We start from the raw sequence: 17,121 nt of genomic DNA, 5'->3' as shown, positions 1-17,121 counted from the left end.
AGCCAGGTTTGCTTTTTGGCGAACCTTGCGGCCAGGTTCGCTTTTTGGCCAACCTTGCAGCCAGGTTCGCTTTTTGGCGAACCTGGCGGCCAGGTTCGCTTTTTGGCGAACCTTGCAGCCAGGTTCGCTTTTTGGCGAACCTGGCGGCCAGGTTCGCTTTTTGGCGAACCTTGCAGCCAGGTTCGCCTTTTGGCGAACCTGGCAGCCAGGTTTGCTTTTTGGCGAACCTAGCGGCCAGGTTCGCTTTTTGGCGAACCTTGCAGCCAGGTTCGCTTTTTGGCGAACCTTGCGGCCAGGTTCGCTTTTTGGCGAACCTAGCGGCCAGGTTCGCTTTTTGGCGAACCTTGCAGCCAGGTTCGCTTTTTGGCGAACCTTGCAGCCAGGTTCGCTTTTTGGCGAACCTAGCGGCCAGGTTCGCTTTTTGGCGAACCTTGCAGCCAGGTTCGCTTTTTGGCGAACCTGGCGGCCAGGTTCGCTTTTTGGCGAACCTGGCGGCCAGGTTCGCTTTTTGGCGAACCTGGCAGCAAGGTTTGCTTTTTGGCGAACCTAGCGGCCAGGTTCGCTTTTTGGCGAACCTTGCAGCCAGGTTTGCTTTTTGGCGAACCTTGCGGCCAGGTTCGCTTTTTGGCGAACCTAGCGGCCAGGTTCGCTTTTTGGCGAACCTTGCAGCCAGGTTCACTTTTTGGCGAACCTTGCAGCCAGGTTCGCTTTTTGGCGAACCTGGCGGCCAGGTTCGCTTTTTGGCGAACCTGGCGGCCAGGTTCGCTTTTTGGCGAACCTGGCAGCAAGGTTTGCTTTTTGGCGAACCTAGCGGCCAGGTTCGCTTTTTGGCGAACCTTGCAGCCAGGTTTGCTTTTTGGCGAACCTTGCGGCCAGGTTCGCTTTTTGGCGAACCTAGCGGCCAGGTTCGCTTTTTGGCGAACCTTGCAGCCAGGTTCACTTTTTGGCGAACCTGGCGGCCAGGTTTGCTTTTTGGCGAACCTGGTGGCCAGGTTCGCTTTTTGGCGAACCTTGCAGCCAGGTTCGCTTTTTGGCGAACCTGGTGGCCAGGTTTGCTTTTTGGCGAACCTTGCAGCCAGGTTCGCTTTTTGGCGAACCTGGCGGCCAGGTTTGCTTTTTGGCGAACCTGGTGGCCAGGTTCGCTTTTTGGCGAACCTGGCGGCCAGTTTCGCTTTTTGGCAAACCCGGCAGCCAGGTTCGCTTTTTGGCGAACCTGGGAGCATCATTTTCAGAAGAAAATGCCATTTTTTGCACATTGATGGATCAATTTTTAACAAATTTTTCCCAAAATCGAGTGCTTTTTTGTAGACTGTTTCGGAAAGTCTCTTTTTATTTTGGACTGGGTTAGTAGTAGTAGTAGTAGTAGTAGTACAGTATTAGTAGTAGTAGTAGTAGTAGCAGTGAGCTTACCTCTCCACCATCCTAACAGTGAGTGCATGGGCCTCCATGTGGTGTATAGGGATGAGAGGGAGGTGGGGGTGCCGTCTTAGCATATCCTTGGTGTACTCCAGCCCCACCTTCAGGGAGAGTGGGAGGCCGGGCATGGTGCTCAACGCCACCGCTGAAAGGTCCTGTGAGAGAATATGATCTATTGTAAGTTCATTTTTACAGTATGCTGGAGGAAATACATCTAAAGGGTCAAAGTCAGTGGGATTTTTTTGTCTTTTTACTAGAAAAGGAACAGGACAGAGATTCTATATGAGACTGCTGTCTATTAGGCAAGGCCTTTGTGTGCTATAAAGTCTTTGTGAACCTTTTTTGCCAACTGGCATGCAGAGAGTGCTTTCTTTGCTGATTGGGACAGATGTCTGAAAACTAATTCTCAACAAAGAGAGATTATCTAATCCCCCTAATCTCCCCAATCACACAATTGCAAGCAACTGATACAAATTTCATAATGCAGCATTCATATGTTCGTCAAAGTTTTAATATGATCAACATACAAAATGTACATGATCATTCAATCTTTATTGAAATTGCCTGAAAGTTCCACAGTAAGAAGTAAAATTCTCTCTCTCACATCATTTGATTTTTCTTCAGGAGCTCAGCGTGCTTGACTGTCTCTAAAAGATAAAACCAAGGATTAGCTGAACTGAATGTTACAGCATTCTACTCAGGGAACAAATATTTTGACTCATCTTCATGACTGTTATCGTTGTAAGTCACACTGGATTATTCCCTTGGCGATCTCTATCACTGCTTCCTAAAAAGAGTACATCAATACTTAGGCTATTACCAAATTACCAGAGTACTGGGTGAAGGAGAGTTACACTATAGAAAGGAATGAGTACACTGTCCAAACAAATCTCAAACTTTGGAGCAACAACAACCTTCACAAAAACATTTGAAATCGTTCTTTTGAAACAACTTAGGGAAGATACCACAGCATTCAATAAAGGTGATCTGAAATTTCAATTTTGAAAAAAAAAAAAGGAAAGAAAGTGCAGTGTTGTGAAAACAAAATACATTGTAGCAAACAAACAAATAAACAATGGGGCATGCTTTTGTATCATCTATAGGGGAGAATTAAGAATAAAACAAGGAAAGGGGGGGGGGGGTTGCAAATATGGGTGTCTCACCTTGATTTCTATTCCCGCATCCTCAATGGCACCCTGCACCACAGGGTCAATAAACTGACGGTGGAGGTCCTGGGCAAGGATTGGTATGATGCCGCCATTTCTTACAAGATGGAGGAAAATCAATGAATTAACTATCTCAAATACCTCCATGACATAAATATTTCTGCAAAATACACTGGTTGAACAAGGTTTATACCCTGCATACATTCTCAAATAATTATGTCTCAATCACAAAATATAAACAGACAGGGAAGGGGGCAATGCAGAAAGACCAAAAAAGGAAGAGCATGCAGAGACTCCAACCCAAAGCACCTTCTGATCTGGAGATTCTCCCGCCTGAAACCCCTAGCAAACGGGAGACTCCAAGTTGATGTGTGCGAAGCGCGAAGTTCCTAGGGTTCTAGATGCTCTCTGGTGCTATCTATGGCTTATTTTTTCAAATACAATAGCAATAAGTAAGAAATCCTTTAAAACGGGAGACACAGAGCCAGGGCGGGAGAAATTAAATCTCAAACGGGAGAACGGGAGATTTTGCAAAAATGGGTTTTCGGCGGGAGATCTCCCGTCGAAAACGGGAGAGTTGGAGTCTCTGAGCATGTAATACACAAATTCAACTTTTTTTTAAATCTGCTACATATTATGATTAACATGACAGTCAACAGCAATAACATAATACCATTTAAACATTTGTTTATGTAAGAGCTGAAGTACAGTATTCAAATTTGCTGTGTACAATATTAGAAAAAGTCACCTGCATTTTGCCAAACCAACAACCTTCCCTCTACTTTTTTTTTTGTTCACGTGTAAAGATAACAGACATGCTGTTATAAAACCGAGATTAAATGTCAGCTATCAAATACAAAGCATGATCAAATCTTAGCAATGCCATTGAAACCAATGAAAGAGTTTCTCTTTGTTGAAGTCAGAGGGTTTGTAATAATGTGTTAAGCACATGCGCAGTTCACGCGCATGTCATTGTCAATATGCGCCTCACTTATATACGCAACTATGGTAACGCGTATTGTGGAATGTTAGAAGATCTTGCAATGCCCCTGGGCCGGCAGTTTGCAGTATGGCAGCTGGGAGAATAAAAGCCATTGTATCATTCACATTGAATGTTGTTATCTCAAACTGACTGAGTCATGACTGGTTCTTTGAACGCTTGTTTGACATGGTGGCAGCGGCTAAAGACGGAACCAAAGAAATGTAATTTTATCGTGAACTGGACAGATTTGTCTCATTAACTTCGCGTTAATTGCACGATAATTTACAGCCGTATCTACGGAGGACTAACGTTACGTGTTTCGATACGTACAGTGCCTACATGTGAGACGGACATGGATCGGGCGAGTCTACGAATAGATTCTAACTGTTACTTCGAGTTAGACCTAGCCTAGAGTCTAAACCAGAACTAGATGTCAACATCTACCAGAGATGATTGAGGACAGAACCGGATGTTCAAACTACCGTAGCTGATCGACGTCTGGATCAGAGCTGAATGTTGTGCTGACTCCTCGGAGGCGACCGGGAGTGATACTTCTCTTGCTACACATCACACGTTGCAGAAATGACCGTCCGCAGGCCTACTACAGTAGTGACAACGGTGACTGGGCGACCTAGGAGGATGTGATGACCTATCTACTCAATGCGATAAGTTAAATTGCAAGAATTAAGAGCCTGATAACAAACAAGCAATCTAGAGTTACGTGAGTTATTGAACTGACTGATTAACGCTAACCATTGCATTATAACTCACAGGTTGAATACCAAGTTCATCAGAAATACAAGATGTAAGTCTGACTCTGAACTGAATAGGATCGTGTTAAACCTAGCTTAGAGTTTATTTTCGAATGAACGCTATGCTGTGAAATCCAGAGCAGTTCCAGGAACTAGCAGCAAAAAATCTGGATAGTTTATCGGCGATGATGGACTGAGTGATGAAACTGGGCTCGTGAAGAATTTCTAATTCTACGATCTTGAGTTTGATTTATTCATTTCATTTGTGATTGCCATGTTTGATGTTATTGTGAATTGTCGATACATGTGATGCAAATCTGGTTTGTCTAGACTAAAGAATCCGAAACTAGTAGTCTAGAGCGTGTAGCTATCCACTAAGGCTATGCTATATGGTCGTATGCATAGACGGCTAACTGTTGAAGAAATGTTCTAAATGCATAGATTTATTGTGGAATTTACGTGTCATACGTAAATTGGTCTACATATGTGTAAACTGAAAAATGTTCACTGTACGTTCGTTTGCATGACAATTCAGGTATTTGCACGTGATCTGTAACATATGTAACAAGTCAAAATTGCTATTGGAGTTAATAGTATGACATTTCTCTTGAGAGATAATTGTTACAGGATTTAATACACCATGGCAAGTGGGTCTATACCGTGTCCCAGAATGGACTGGTCCAACCCCGACCGTTCGCAAGCATTGCGAGAATTCAAACAGGTTGCTGGTTTATGGTTCGCAATTAAGAAAGTTCAAGAAGAAGAACAGCACACTTACATTATCCTGTGGTCAGGAACAGAAGGTCTTCGCATGTTCAACACATGGAAGCTGTCTGAAGAACAACTCAAGGATCCAAAGAATATTTGGGAGGCATTTTTGCCCAAATAGAGCCCCAGGAGAATTTTCGGATCCACAGGTTAGAATTCCAGAGATACAGGCAGGGGGCAACAGAGACCGTAGATGACTTTATTCTCAGGTGCCGCACGAAGGCAGCAAAGTGCAATTTCAAGACTGATGCAACAATCGAGGAGAGGATTATTGAAGTCTTGATTGCGGGAATCAGACATCCCGAAGTACAAAAGGTACTACTCAGCAAAGACGAAACATTGAAGCTAGATGAAGCTGCAACGATTGCCAGGACACACGAGGCCAGTGACTCTCATATGAATCAACTGCACAGTCTGGATAGAGCCTCGGTGCAAGAAGTGCACAAATCAAAGCCATGTAGGAATTGTGGATTGCGACATCCACCAAAGAAATGTCCTGCATTCAAATCAAAGTGTCACAAATGTGGTAAGACAGGACACTGGAAGAAGCAATGCAGATCTTCACAGTCGAGACACAATAAACAAGACAGAGCACACACAGGTAGCTCTCAGAAAGGAGGTTCAAGGGGACGCAGTAGAAGCCGTAGCCCAGCCTCAACAAGGGATCTCCATCCCATTGCAAGCCAAGATGATCTTGAGAGAGGGTTCGAGGAAATGACATTTGAATCTATCACAGTCGGCGATGTTCAGGTTGACAGTGTTCTGGTGGAACGTGATGAAATTTTTGCCACTCTAAACATTCACTTGAAGGACACTCCAGGAAATCATACCCTGAAAGTGAAGGTGGACACAGGAGCACAGGGGAATGTGCTACCACTTCGTCATTTCAGGCAGGCTTTTCCTAAACTTCTTGATGACAAAGGATACCCTCTAGAATATGCTGTCGGACAGCAGCACGTCAAGTTGTTTGCCTACAACGAGACAGTAATACCTCAATATGGTTGTGTCGATCTTCCCTGCAGGTACCAAGATGGAAAGTGGTTCCGCAATAGTTTCTTCATTGTGGACACAAGAGGACCTGCGCCATTACCGTAAAACAGACAAACATAACACATCGGATTTAGGATACGAAAAGAACACTCCACTTTATTGGAGATCCAGGCTGAAACATGGTTACAATACATTCGCCTCTAGAGGGCGTCTAAACAACACACAATATATACTGGCGTGACTACTTTCTTTCTGTTTTTCCTTCCTCTCTTGGGAATGGTGCAAACATGTACATATCATGAATAATGCATACACATATGAAAACACTTTGTACTCCAACAAACTAAAAGCAATATGTACTGTACGTAGTGCAAACGTGTGTTGCTTTTGAGGCAGAACTTTCTATTAGAAATAACTAACAATAAGTATGATGTCACGTGTTCCACAACCTAACAAAACGTGTAAAATTACACATGCATGATGTTGGCATCAAAGCAGCCTTTTACCTCACCACACTTTCTTTAATGTTATCTTTGACCTTTCACGTATATACAGGCCTGTTGTGTAAACTATAGAAATACTAAGAAACTTGTGAGGTACTATATTCTGAACTACAGGTGTATTGCCATACATACTATACATAGACATTCAAAAATAACTCCAGCAATACTCGTATGCATCCAATATCTAGTATCTTCTAACAATCTGTGTGATTAGCCGACCAAACCCACAAAAAAAGGATTGAACGGAGTAGCACTAACATCACAATACACATGTACCATCAAACAACATCTAACAACGTATTCCATGAAAAAAAAAAGGGAATGATATGCGCACTGTTTTTATCAATCCAGTAGGCCCAAACTGGAACCCCTAAATAAAAAACCTACATTCACATAAACCGTCGTGCATCTCCAAAATACAAAACATACACTTCCGATGTACTGTAAGTACTGTGTGCTACGCAGTAACATATAGCTGTATTCAGAATGCATTAAAAAACTGCGGATGACTCATGGGATTATCTCTCCTTTCTTCTCATCCATTCAACCTTCATAATTTTCTTTGGTTACATTAAAATTTCTGCACATTACTCTGTCCTGACATTACCTTATATCTCACTGCGTCTGACATTCTTTTGTCCAATGGCTGCAGCCAATTATCCTGTCCAATAAATCAGAACATCTGTACATATATATTCTTCTTTCCCTATAACACATAATTTAAATTAGATACATCATTTTATCCTATCAATACACTCAACTTCTCTATAAATATTCTTCTGTCCTATCAATACACTGAGGCTTCTGTATACACATCATGACTTCTCTTTATTCTTCTGTCATATCAATAAACAAGGTGTCTATCTTCATTGGTCCTATCCACACACACTACTTCCCTTACCTCCTCTGTTCTTTCATTACCCTTGAACTTCTATACACATCTGCCACCAACAAAACAAATATTCATTTAAACTACATTATTCACTACACTTTAATTCTCCCCTTCTTTTACGTTTGGTATCCCTTCACCTGACCTATTCAGGACTGTGAATCGGAAAAATGAAAGAAAAAAAAAAACAACAACCACTGCTATAAAACTGATCATAACTGTAGCATCACAGCATACGACGTGTACATAAACGGGAAGACTATACCAGGAGTCACTTACACATATCCATAAAGTCTTTAAAAATACAGCGATCAGTAGACTACCGCCCAATGGAGAGAAAAAAATCCCAGTAACAACAATACAGTAGTGCCGTACTATTCTAAATAAACCATCGGCAAATTCATAAAAAGTTCTTTTCAAGTGTACAAATATGAGTGTAAGAGACAACAAAATGAAGTACACACAAAAATTCCGACAACCGGCACAGATGGTAAAATCATACCTCATTTGGCTTACCAACACTAAGTACAAACAGGAAATGATTGGTATATATGTAGAACCTACATACGTGTACATAATATATAAATCCGAGCACCTTAAAATACATTTGTATTAAACAAACAAGAAGGGTTTGAACAAAACTGTCTGCTCAGTCAAAGGTGGTATGAAGAAATGAATCAACATACAGAACAGGCTTAAACATAACTATCAAAAGTATGCAAAAATATATCACTGTTTCTGATAAATGTATGAACAGTTCAAGGCAAACAGGCAAAGCCAGCAACTAAAACAAATTCTAACAGTCCAGTGCCAAAAACATGCTGTACAATGATTAGCGCAAGGCAGCAAACATGGATTAAGCTAGCACCGAGACACTTAGGAGATAGAGTGGCAAGATAGTGTAGATGATGTGGGGCATCTTCATTGGTATGCGAAGATACAGTAACAGCAACCCTAGTGCTGCAGTGGTGGTGATGTCATTTTGCAGAATGTCCGGAGGACGACCTGGAGGAGCCGACATGTCGTCACACAGGAAGTGGGTTCCACAACAGCTACCCTTGACAGCAACAAAGGTAGCACCACAGGCAGGGTGATAGTCAAGGACATCAGGGGGACGGCCTGGAGAATGGGTCGCAATGGTGTCAGGAACGGGAGGGGTGGAGTTAGCACCGCTTGTCTGCTGGCAGCCGCGGGTATCGGGAGGGCGGCCTGCAGGAGCCCAATGCTCTTCGAGCTGATGGTGAGTCCCATCAGCTGGGATATCAGGAGGGTGGCCTGTAGGAGCCCGATTCACATCGAGCTGAAGGAGGGTCCCATCAGCAGGGGTATCAGGAGGATGGCTTGTAGGAGCCCGATTCATATCGAGCTGAAGGTGGGTCACATCAGCAGGGGTATCAGGAAGGTGGCCTGTAGGAGCCCAATTCACAGCAAGCTGAAGCTGGGTCACATCAGCAGGGGTATCAGGAAGGTGGCCTGTAGGAGCCCGATTCACATCGAGCTGAAGGTGGGTCCCATCAGCAGGGGTATCAGGAGGGCGGCCTGAAAGAGCCTGATTCACATCTAGCTGAAGTTGGGCTCCCTCGACATCGACCAAAATGGGGGTGGGGTGGACGTGACTGGTTGACTGGTACATGAAGATGTGCGCGTCATCAAGGAACGACTGCGCTGCTTTGCACCAGAGATGTCGTGGACATGTATCCCTGAGACAAGGATAATCAGGAACGGCAATGAGCTGGACCTGGTCTGTGTAGGGCAGAGGAGCATCAACACAAGGATAGAGCTGGCCGTCTGTCGCAACGTGCTCGTGAGTAGCACTCAGATCCAGTGTGGGGGGTGGACTATCGAGCGGTGATGGCTGACGTGGAAATGGCTGGTCCACATACAGATCCGGATGATGTGCGCTTAAGGCATTGACTGGGCCAGTGTTGTGCGTGATGGTGATATCATGATATTCACTACCAAATACAGCGTGCATGTGGTGTGAGTGTGAACGCTGAGTGTGTGTATACTGTCTAGAGTGCAGCATTTCAGAGCACTGGGACTCATCGACACAAGAGAACTGAGCCTGCGATACAGGGACGCTACCACAAAATTCCACTTCTTTGACAGTTTCACCATTCTCTACCAACTCAACACAACAAAGACTGTTGTCAACATCAGCAGTAGACTCAACATTACTAATTTCTGATGAGCCAAAACTTGCTAACACGTCACAAGAGCAGTCACACCCAAGAGTGAGTTTCAGACCACAAGAATATCCAGGAATATCCTCATCTGACTCTGACAAGCAATCCACACGCTTACGATCGCCTGAAATATTGGATATGTCATCAGACCCACCAGAGAGCTCATCGACTCTACTATCTACTGTTGACATCTTGTCAGTGTACATGTCATGTTGGCCTTGACCACAAGGGCGAGACTCAGCATGATCAAAGTCTACGACAGATCTAGATCCAATGCAACCATGTAGAGCTACACGTACACCGCGTCCAACAGGCATATCCCTACTGGTACTGCTAGTCAGTGCACTTTGTGACTTATCCGAAGTGTGACTAGATCTGGCATAACTAATCCCATTATCTACACTTCTCACGTTCAACCCATCATGATTGTTTTCTTTATTTGCTCTGGGCCCAAACAATTCGTCTTCAGACTCGTCAATGATTCTCAGTTCACTATCATCATAATCCTCAAGTGGCTCAACATCATTCATTGGTTCATCATCACTGGCAACAGATTCAACATCAACAAAATCACAGTTCTGTACGGCATGATCAACTACCTGTCTATCAAACCCATAGTGGATGCAAACCAGGTGCCAAATGTCTGTCAAGGAAGTTGAATTATTGACAATGGAACCTCGAGAAATGATTGGGCAGAAAGCTGAAATTTGACCTAGCATGATTTCTAGCAGTTGAACTTTCTGTGCGGCTGTCTTGCCGCCAGACAAGTCAGAGGAATCATCGACGAAACCGCGCAAACGATTTGCCTTCGACTTCCTTTTCCAAGAATCTCCCTTCGCTAGGAATGGAGAGAATTCAGAGTATGCACGCAGTGTGCTCATGAGACTGCACTTCCACGCTAGGAAGGACTCGGGAGTCTCGTCCCGACATAAGCGCCATTGTGCGGGCGCATCCGTCGCTGACCGCGCCATCGTATCGTATGTATACGTGGGGCTATCAAAGCGTTACCTGTGTGTCGCTATAACGCTGATGGAGGTGATGAACAGCCAGTTCAAATCGCAAAAATCACGACAGCTACTGTATCTAACTGTTGATGTGTCGGCCATATGTGGCCTGCAAGCCTTGGTTGATGGGTGGAAAACGATCCGAGCGCTGCCACCACGCCATTACCGTAAAACAGACAAACATAACACATCGGATTTAGGATACGAAAAGAACACTCCACTTTATTGGAGATCCAGGCTGAAACATGGTTACAATACATTCGCCTCTAGAGGGCGTCTAAACAACACACAATATATACTGGCGCTGCTATCCTCGGACTACAGAGTTCAGTCAAGATGCATCTAGTCCAGGTGAACTGTGAGTTGCACCAGAAAATTGACAACTTGATTCAATCCAAAGATGATCTGATGAAGCAATATCCAGATCGATTTGATGGCATTGGACGTTTCCCAGGTGAATACCATATCACTCTAGAAGAAAACGCTGAGCCTGTTGTTCATCCTCCAAGAAAGTTCCCCATCCACCTAAAAGAGGAACTGAAAGAAGAATTGGACAGGATGGAAAAGATCGAGGTCATAGAAAAGGTGACCAAGCCTACCGATTGGGTCTCATCACTTGCTTTTAGCCGAAAAAGCAATGGAAAACTACAAGTGTGCCTTGACCCAAAGGACCTCAACAAGGTGTGTAAACGCACATATCACAAGACTCCAACACTTGAGGAGATTACCCACCAGTTACATGGAGCCGAGGTGTTTTCGAAGCTCGATGCCAGACATGGATATTGGAGCATCGCGCTTGACGAGGAATCAAGTTACCTGACGACATTCAATTCTCCTTTTGGCAGGTATAGGTTCAAGCGTCTGCCATTCGGAATCAAAGTGGCTCAAGACATATTCCAGGAGAAGATGGATCAAATCCTTGAGCAGTGTCCAGGTACTATCGGCATCGCTGATGACATAGTTGTCTTTGGAAAGAATGAGGCAGAACATGACAAAGCCCTCCACAACCTCATGACTGTTGGACGGAAGTATGGACTTGTCTTCAACGCAGACAAATGTGATATAAAGATATCACAGGTGAAGTTCTTCGGTTGTCTCTATGACAAAGAGGGTGTACACCCAGATCCTGCAAAGATTGCAGACATCACCAACCTTCCTACACCTAGTTGCTTGAAAGAGTTACAGCAGTTCCTTGGGATGGTGCAGTACATGTCTCCCTTCATCCCAAATCTCGCAGAGAATGCTGAGAACCTACGAGCGTTGACTAGGAAGGACAGTGAGTGGCAGTGGACGCCATCACACCAGAAGTCGTTCGAGCACATGAAGTCTCTAGTGTCATCCATGTGTACTTTGACGTACTTTGACCCCTCAAAGCACACTACAATACAAGTAGATGCCTCCACCAGAGGACTTGGAGCCGCTTTACTCCAGGAGGGGAAACCAGTTGCTTTCGCAAGCAAAGCATTGACAGAGACCGAGAGTCGATACGCAAACATTGAGAGAGAAATGTTAGCAGTTGTGTTTGGCTGCACAAGGTTCCACACATACGTGTACGGATCACGATTCACAGTGGAATCTGATCACAAGCCTTTGGAAAGTATCCATAGGAAGAATCTGGCCAACACTCCACCTAGACTGCAACGGATGCTTCTCCTTCTGCAACCGTACGACTTTGAGCTCGTGTACAAACCAGGACCACAAGTTGCCTTGGCAGATGGTTTGTCTAGGATCAATCCAGAGAAACAACCAACCATGGAATTCGACAAGACAATTCATGCAATCTATGTGTCTCCCACTAAAGCTAAGACACTGAAGGAAGTCATCCACACAGGTTGGCCTGAAGATGTGAAGAAAGTCCCCAAAGAGGTGCGTCACTACTGGTCGTGTCGGGACTCCTTGACAGTCGAGGATGGTCTCATTATGAAGGGGGAAAGAATCTTCATACCCAAGCCTATGCAGCAGGAAGTTTTGCAGAAACTTCATGCAGGCCACCAAGGAACGACAAAGACACAGCTCAGAGCAAAGACATGTGTATACTGGGATGGACTATCCAAGGACATTGAGAATATGGTGAGGTCTTGCAGAGCATGCAACGAGCTACAGAATGCTCAAAAGAAAGAACCACTCCTTCAACACGATGTTCCCAGACATCCGTGGGAAACTGTTGGAACGGACCTTTTCCACTTTGACGGTGATGAGTATCTCATAGTGACAGACTATTGGTCGAAGTTTCCTATCGTCCGGAAGATCAGTGGTACATGCAATAGCTCGAAAATTGTTCAGATCACAAAGAACATTTTCAGCGAGCTAGGCATTCCTGTGAGAATTGTCAGTGACAATGGACCCCAATTCTCCAGCAGAGAATACAAGCTGTTCACCGATGCGTGGAACATTGAACACGTGACATCAAGCCCACACTATCCACAGAGCAATGGATTTGTGGAAAGAGCGATACAGACAGTCAAATCGACACTGGGGAAAGTGAAACTGTCTGGAGGTGATCCACATCTTGCCCTGTTGTGTTTGCGAACAACACCAATTGACAGTAGTTTGCCTTCACCAGCAGAACTACTACAGGGGAGGAAATTTCGGAGTGACCTACCCGTTAAGATGAGCAACTCATCATACCATCATGAGGTCAGCGAGAAACTTCGAAATCGACAAGAGAAACAGAAACGAGACTTTGACTCCAAAGGTGTTCGTGAATTACCACCACTCTATGTGGGTCAAAAGGTCACAATGCTTGATCATGGATCTGGAACATGGAATCCTGCAACAGTAATTGGACAATGCCAGAAACCCAGATCATACTTTGTGCAAACTCCCAACGGAGGTGTTCTACGTCGCAACAGAAGACACCTGCGTAGTCTCGGAATGCAACAGAAGCGCGTTCGATTTGCAGATCAATTTCCAGATGATCAGGAAGACAGCAGACTTTTGCTTCCTCGAAGCAACATGACAACACGTGAAATTGACAAGCAAACAAACAAAGCTTACCGCACCAGATCAGGACGCCTGATCAAGAAGCCTGATCGTCTAATTGAGCATTAATTTTATACACTGGTTTAACAGTGGTAATAATTTGGATTAGATATTGTATATGATGAGTTTGTACAGTTCTGCACTTATGGTGTTCATCCATGAGATGTATAATTTACAGGAATTTGTTTAGCAATTGACATGATTTGATAGAATATATTCTGTATCAGAATAAGTAATATGGATTGCACAATATTTACAATGTATAACTCACAGAATGGTTTCTCAAACCACATATATTGAAATGTCTGACAAAAGCATGTGAAAACATCCATGATTAAACTTGCATGTTAATTTCAAATAAAGCATGTATTCACACAGTAACTTAAAAAAAAAATGAAAGAAGTTCAAAAGAGTGAAGTTAAGTCATATGCAATTATTGAAGATAACTGTGTGCATGCTATATTGAAATTCTGTACATTTCCAGTATGATTGATTATATTATTCCTGCTCAAGTAAACACGTTGTGTGATACAGATTTCTCATACACAGTGTTAAAGGCGTTGTTACAATTTCATTGTACATAGTTAAGATTTGCATTTGTTGCACGAATGCTATTCCAGTACATGCATGCTAAATGTTCAGTGCTTATTAAACTGATATGATCGTATTTACATACATGCATGTATAATCTTATTTTGGTAAAGGTTTTGAGTTTTTTTTTATATCCACTTCAAAGTTAGAAATGAACGTGGTAGAAAGGCTACAAGTAATGTATATTTCTGAAACGCCTCAAGTACACTCTTTCTTTTTTTTATATGAAAGGAGGGATGTAATAATGTGTTAAGCACATGCGCAGTTCACGCGCATGTCATTGTCAATATGCGCCTCACTTATATACGCAACTATGGTAACGCGTATTGTGGAATGTTAGAAGATCTTGCAATGCCCTTGGGCCGGCAGTTTGCAGTATGGCAGCTGGGAGAATAAAAGCCATTGTATCATTCACATTGAATGTTGTTATCTCAAACTGACTGAGTCATGACTGGTTCTTTGAACGCTTGTTTGACACTAGACCCCCTAGGGCTCAAAAATATATTTAGAAGAATATTTCAGAGATGAAAGAAGACTGTTTTCTACATAACTAACTGCAACAAATTACTTGTATTTTCCCTCTACGTTTCAGTCTTCCATATTTAGCCCATATGGTACCCATTGAAGATGGACTGATTTTTACTATTCCACATGCAATTCCCATAGACACCTGTCTGAGCATTCTAAGGACTTGTCTTCAACGGGTTAACACTTTTCTGTCATAATGATTGGCTCAATGTTTTCTTTTGCTCACTTTGCATGGATTCTCTTCTGAGTGTGTAGTCTCTCTCCCAAGACCCGCCCAGACTCATCCATCACGGCTGCTCCTGTGTCATCACATGTGCTCTCTATGCCAAGGACGAGCCTGCTGTGGACAAACCGCTGGTGGTGTCGGCGCAAGTGATGGCTGCATCTGACCAAGATGGAGGAGCGCCGTTGTTGGAGGTTTCGTAGGACGGCAGACATGCCGCGCAACTCTAACCTAATGTTGTTAATCTAAAATCCTTCAAAAATAAAAAAATAAAAAAATAAAGAAGAACAAGAACAAGAAGAAAACTCGGCACTCAAAATGATAACACTTAGACTGTGACATTAAAACTCTTCCGAAGAGAAAGAAGCGTGCTGACTAAGTTTTAAAAAAAAAAATCTAAAAGGGATAAGCATTTCTAAGAGTGATAAATGTGACCGTGCATCACAAAACGAACAAAAAGTCGTAGGCACTGATTTTGTGTGAGGACTGAAAATAGGTGAAATGGGTCAAGCTAACCAATCTTGAGTTTCTATATTTTCTGAAAGAGCAAACCTTCTTCTACATTATGTTAAAGTTTGGGATCATAAAACAAGCAGGAACTTCTGTTTTCAGCAGTTTTTCTCAAACACTTGTTGGTGAAATCATGGAAATAGTGTGGTTAGGTGTTTTTCAAAGAGCCCTCTTTTCATTTCTTTAAAACCTTGTCCATACTCTTCACTTTCAGCTCCAATAACTTTGGAAAGAGTGATGCTAAATTTACTGCATTGAAGTTGGCATTACGGATTTAAATCTTTTACCTTTAAAAAAATGTGTTGATGAAGCACACTCAATTTCAGCTTAATCTGATAATCCCTTCATTGTTGTTGCTCAGGTTGTCAACATCCTGTTTTTTGTTCCATTCCTCCCACAGCTAGCACAGCTTGGTAAAGATTACCGGTAAGCGCTTGAATAGACCCTATACTTCAGAGCCTTTTTTCTCAGTTCTCAGTTCACACTTTCCAGGGTGTGTCCTTTCTTTCCAATATTTAACAGTTCAGTTCGGGAAACCCACTCACAAGGGGGGCCCCTCCTTATAAGTAACCCGTCCCCCTTATAAGTAACCCCGTCCCCCTTATAAGTAACCCCCGGGGCACCCCTTATAAGTAGTCTCCACGCTTTTTTGCAATGCAACGCGAAAATGAAAGGACTGCGGCAATTCGCTTGATTATGTCCATAAAGCTTCACAAGTTTCCTAGTTACCGGTACTCACGAAATTTGAGCAAAATCGGTTTGAGGCATCATATCTAAAATCATGGATTTAAATGCGATGTCAAACGACCCATGCGAATGCTGAAATGCGAGCGATTACTGGCGTGAGTGTCGCCAGGCGCGGCGGTGCGGCAATGCTTGAGTGCAGACGTGGCGACTGAGTACGAAAGTCTCCGTACTCAGTCGCCACGTCTGCACTCAAGCATTGCCGCGCCGCCGCGCCTGGCGACACTCACGCCAGTAATCGCTCGCATTTCAGCATTCGCATGGGTCGTTTGACATCGCATTTAAATCCATGATTTTAGATATGATGCCTCAAACCGATTTTGCTCAAATTTCGTAACTAGGAAACTTGTGAAGCTTTATGGACATAATCAAGCGAATTGCCGCAGTCCTTTCATTTTCGCGTTGCATTGCAAAAAAGCGTGGAGACTCCTTATAAGGGGTGCCCCGGGGGTTACTTATAAGGGGGACGGGGTTACTTATAAGGGGGACGGGTTACTTATAAGGAGGGGCCCCCCTTGTGAGTGGGTTTCCCGAACTGAGTTAGATAGGTTAGGAGAGTCCATTTAGATTGAGTTATACCTCATTTTAAAGCTTTGAGTCTGCTTTTTCAGAATTTGTTCTTGACTAAAAATGCATGTCTGGCGACTTTTTGTTGGTTTTCTGATGCAGGGTCACAAATTATTAAATAAAGGGGATCTCGAGCACGAGCGAGCGCCGCCCCTGTCTTCACCCCGATACTACCGGTCGGCTCACGGCGTACGACCGTGCTGTTCCTAAACCGGCGGCACTTAATTGCTTACACATGCATCCACCAGTACCACACAAGCACTGCGGGACACAGAAAGGTAACAGAATGATGTCCGTGGGTCGAAAATGAAGTAGTAAAA

General features: G+C 43.6%; 1 protein-coding gene across 1 annotated transcript in view; it reads right to left on the bottom strand.

The window, feature by feature from the left end:
* The window catches only part of LOC139727373 (tRNA N6-adenosine threonylcarbamoyltransferase, mitochondrial-like), a 40,450-nt gene extending 25,255 nt beyond the window's left edge, over positions 1 to 15,195 (bottom strand). The window contains exons 1-3 of the mRNA XM_071638332.1: positions 14,984 to 15,195; positions 2,580 to 2,679; positions 1,411 to 1,571 (exon numbers count right to left, since the gene is read on the bottom strand). Of these exons, the coding sequence (XP_071494433.1) occupies positions 1,411 to 1,571; positions 2,580 to 2,679; positions 14,984 to 15,195 (473 nt within the window). The remainder of the gene's footprint in view (positions 1 to 1,410; positions 1,572 to 2,579; positions 2,680 to 14,983) is intronic.
* Positions 15,196 to 17,121: the final 1,926 nt, after the last annotated feature.

Source organism: Diadema antillarum, unplaced genomic scaffold (genome assembly GCF_040938485.1).
Source record: "Diadema antillarum isolate AM-2024a unplaced genomic scaffold, OU_Dant_1.0 seq00000129_RagTag, whole genome shotgun sequence".
Lineage (NCBI taxonomy): Eukaryota > Metazoa > Echinodermata > Echinoidea > Diadematoida > Diadematidae > Diadema > Diadema antillarum.
Note: the sequence above shows the minus strand (reverse complement) of the source record. Positions and strands in the feature narration are given on the sequence as shown.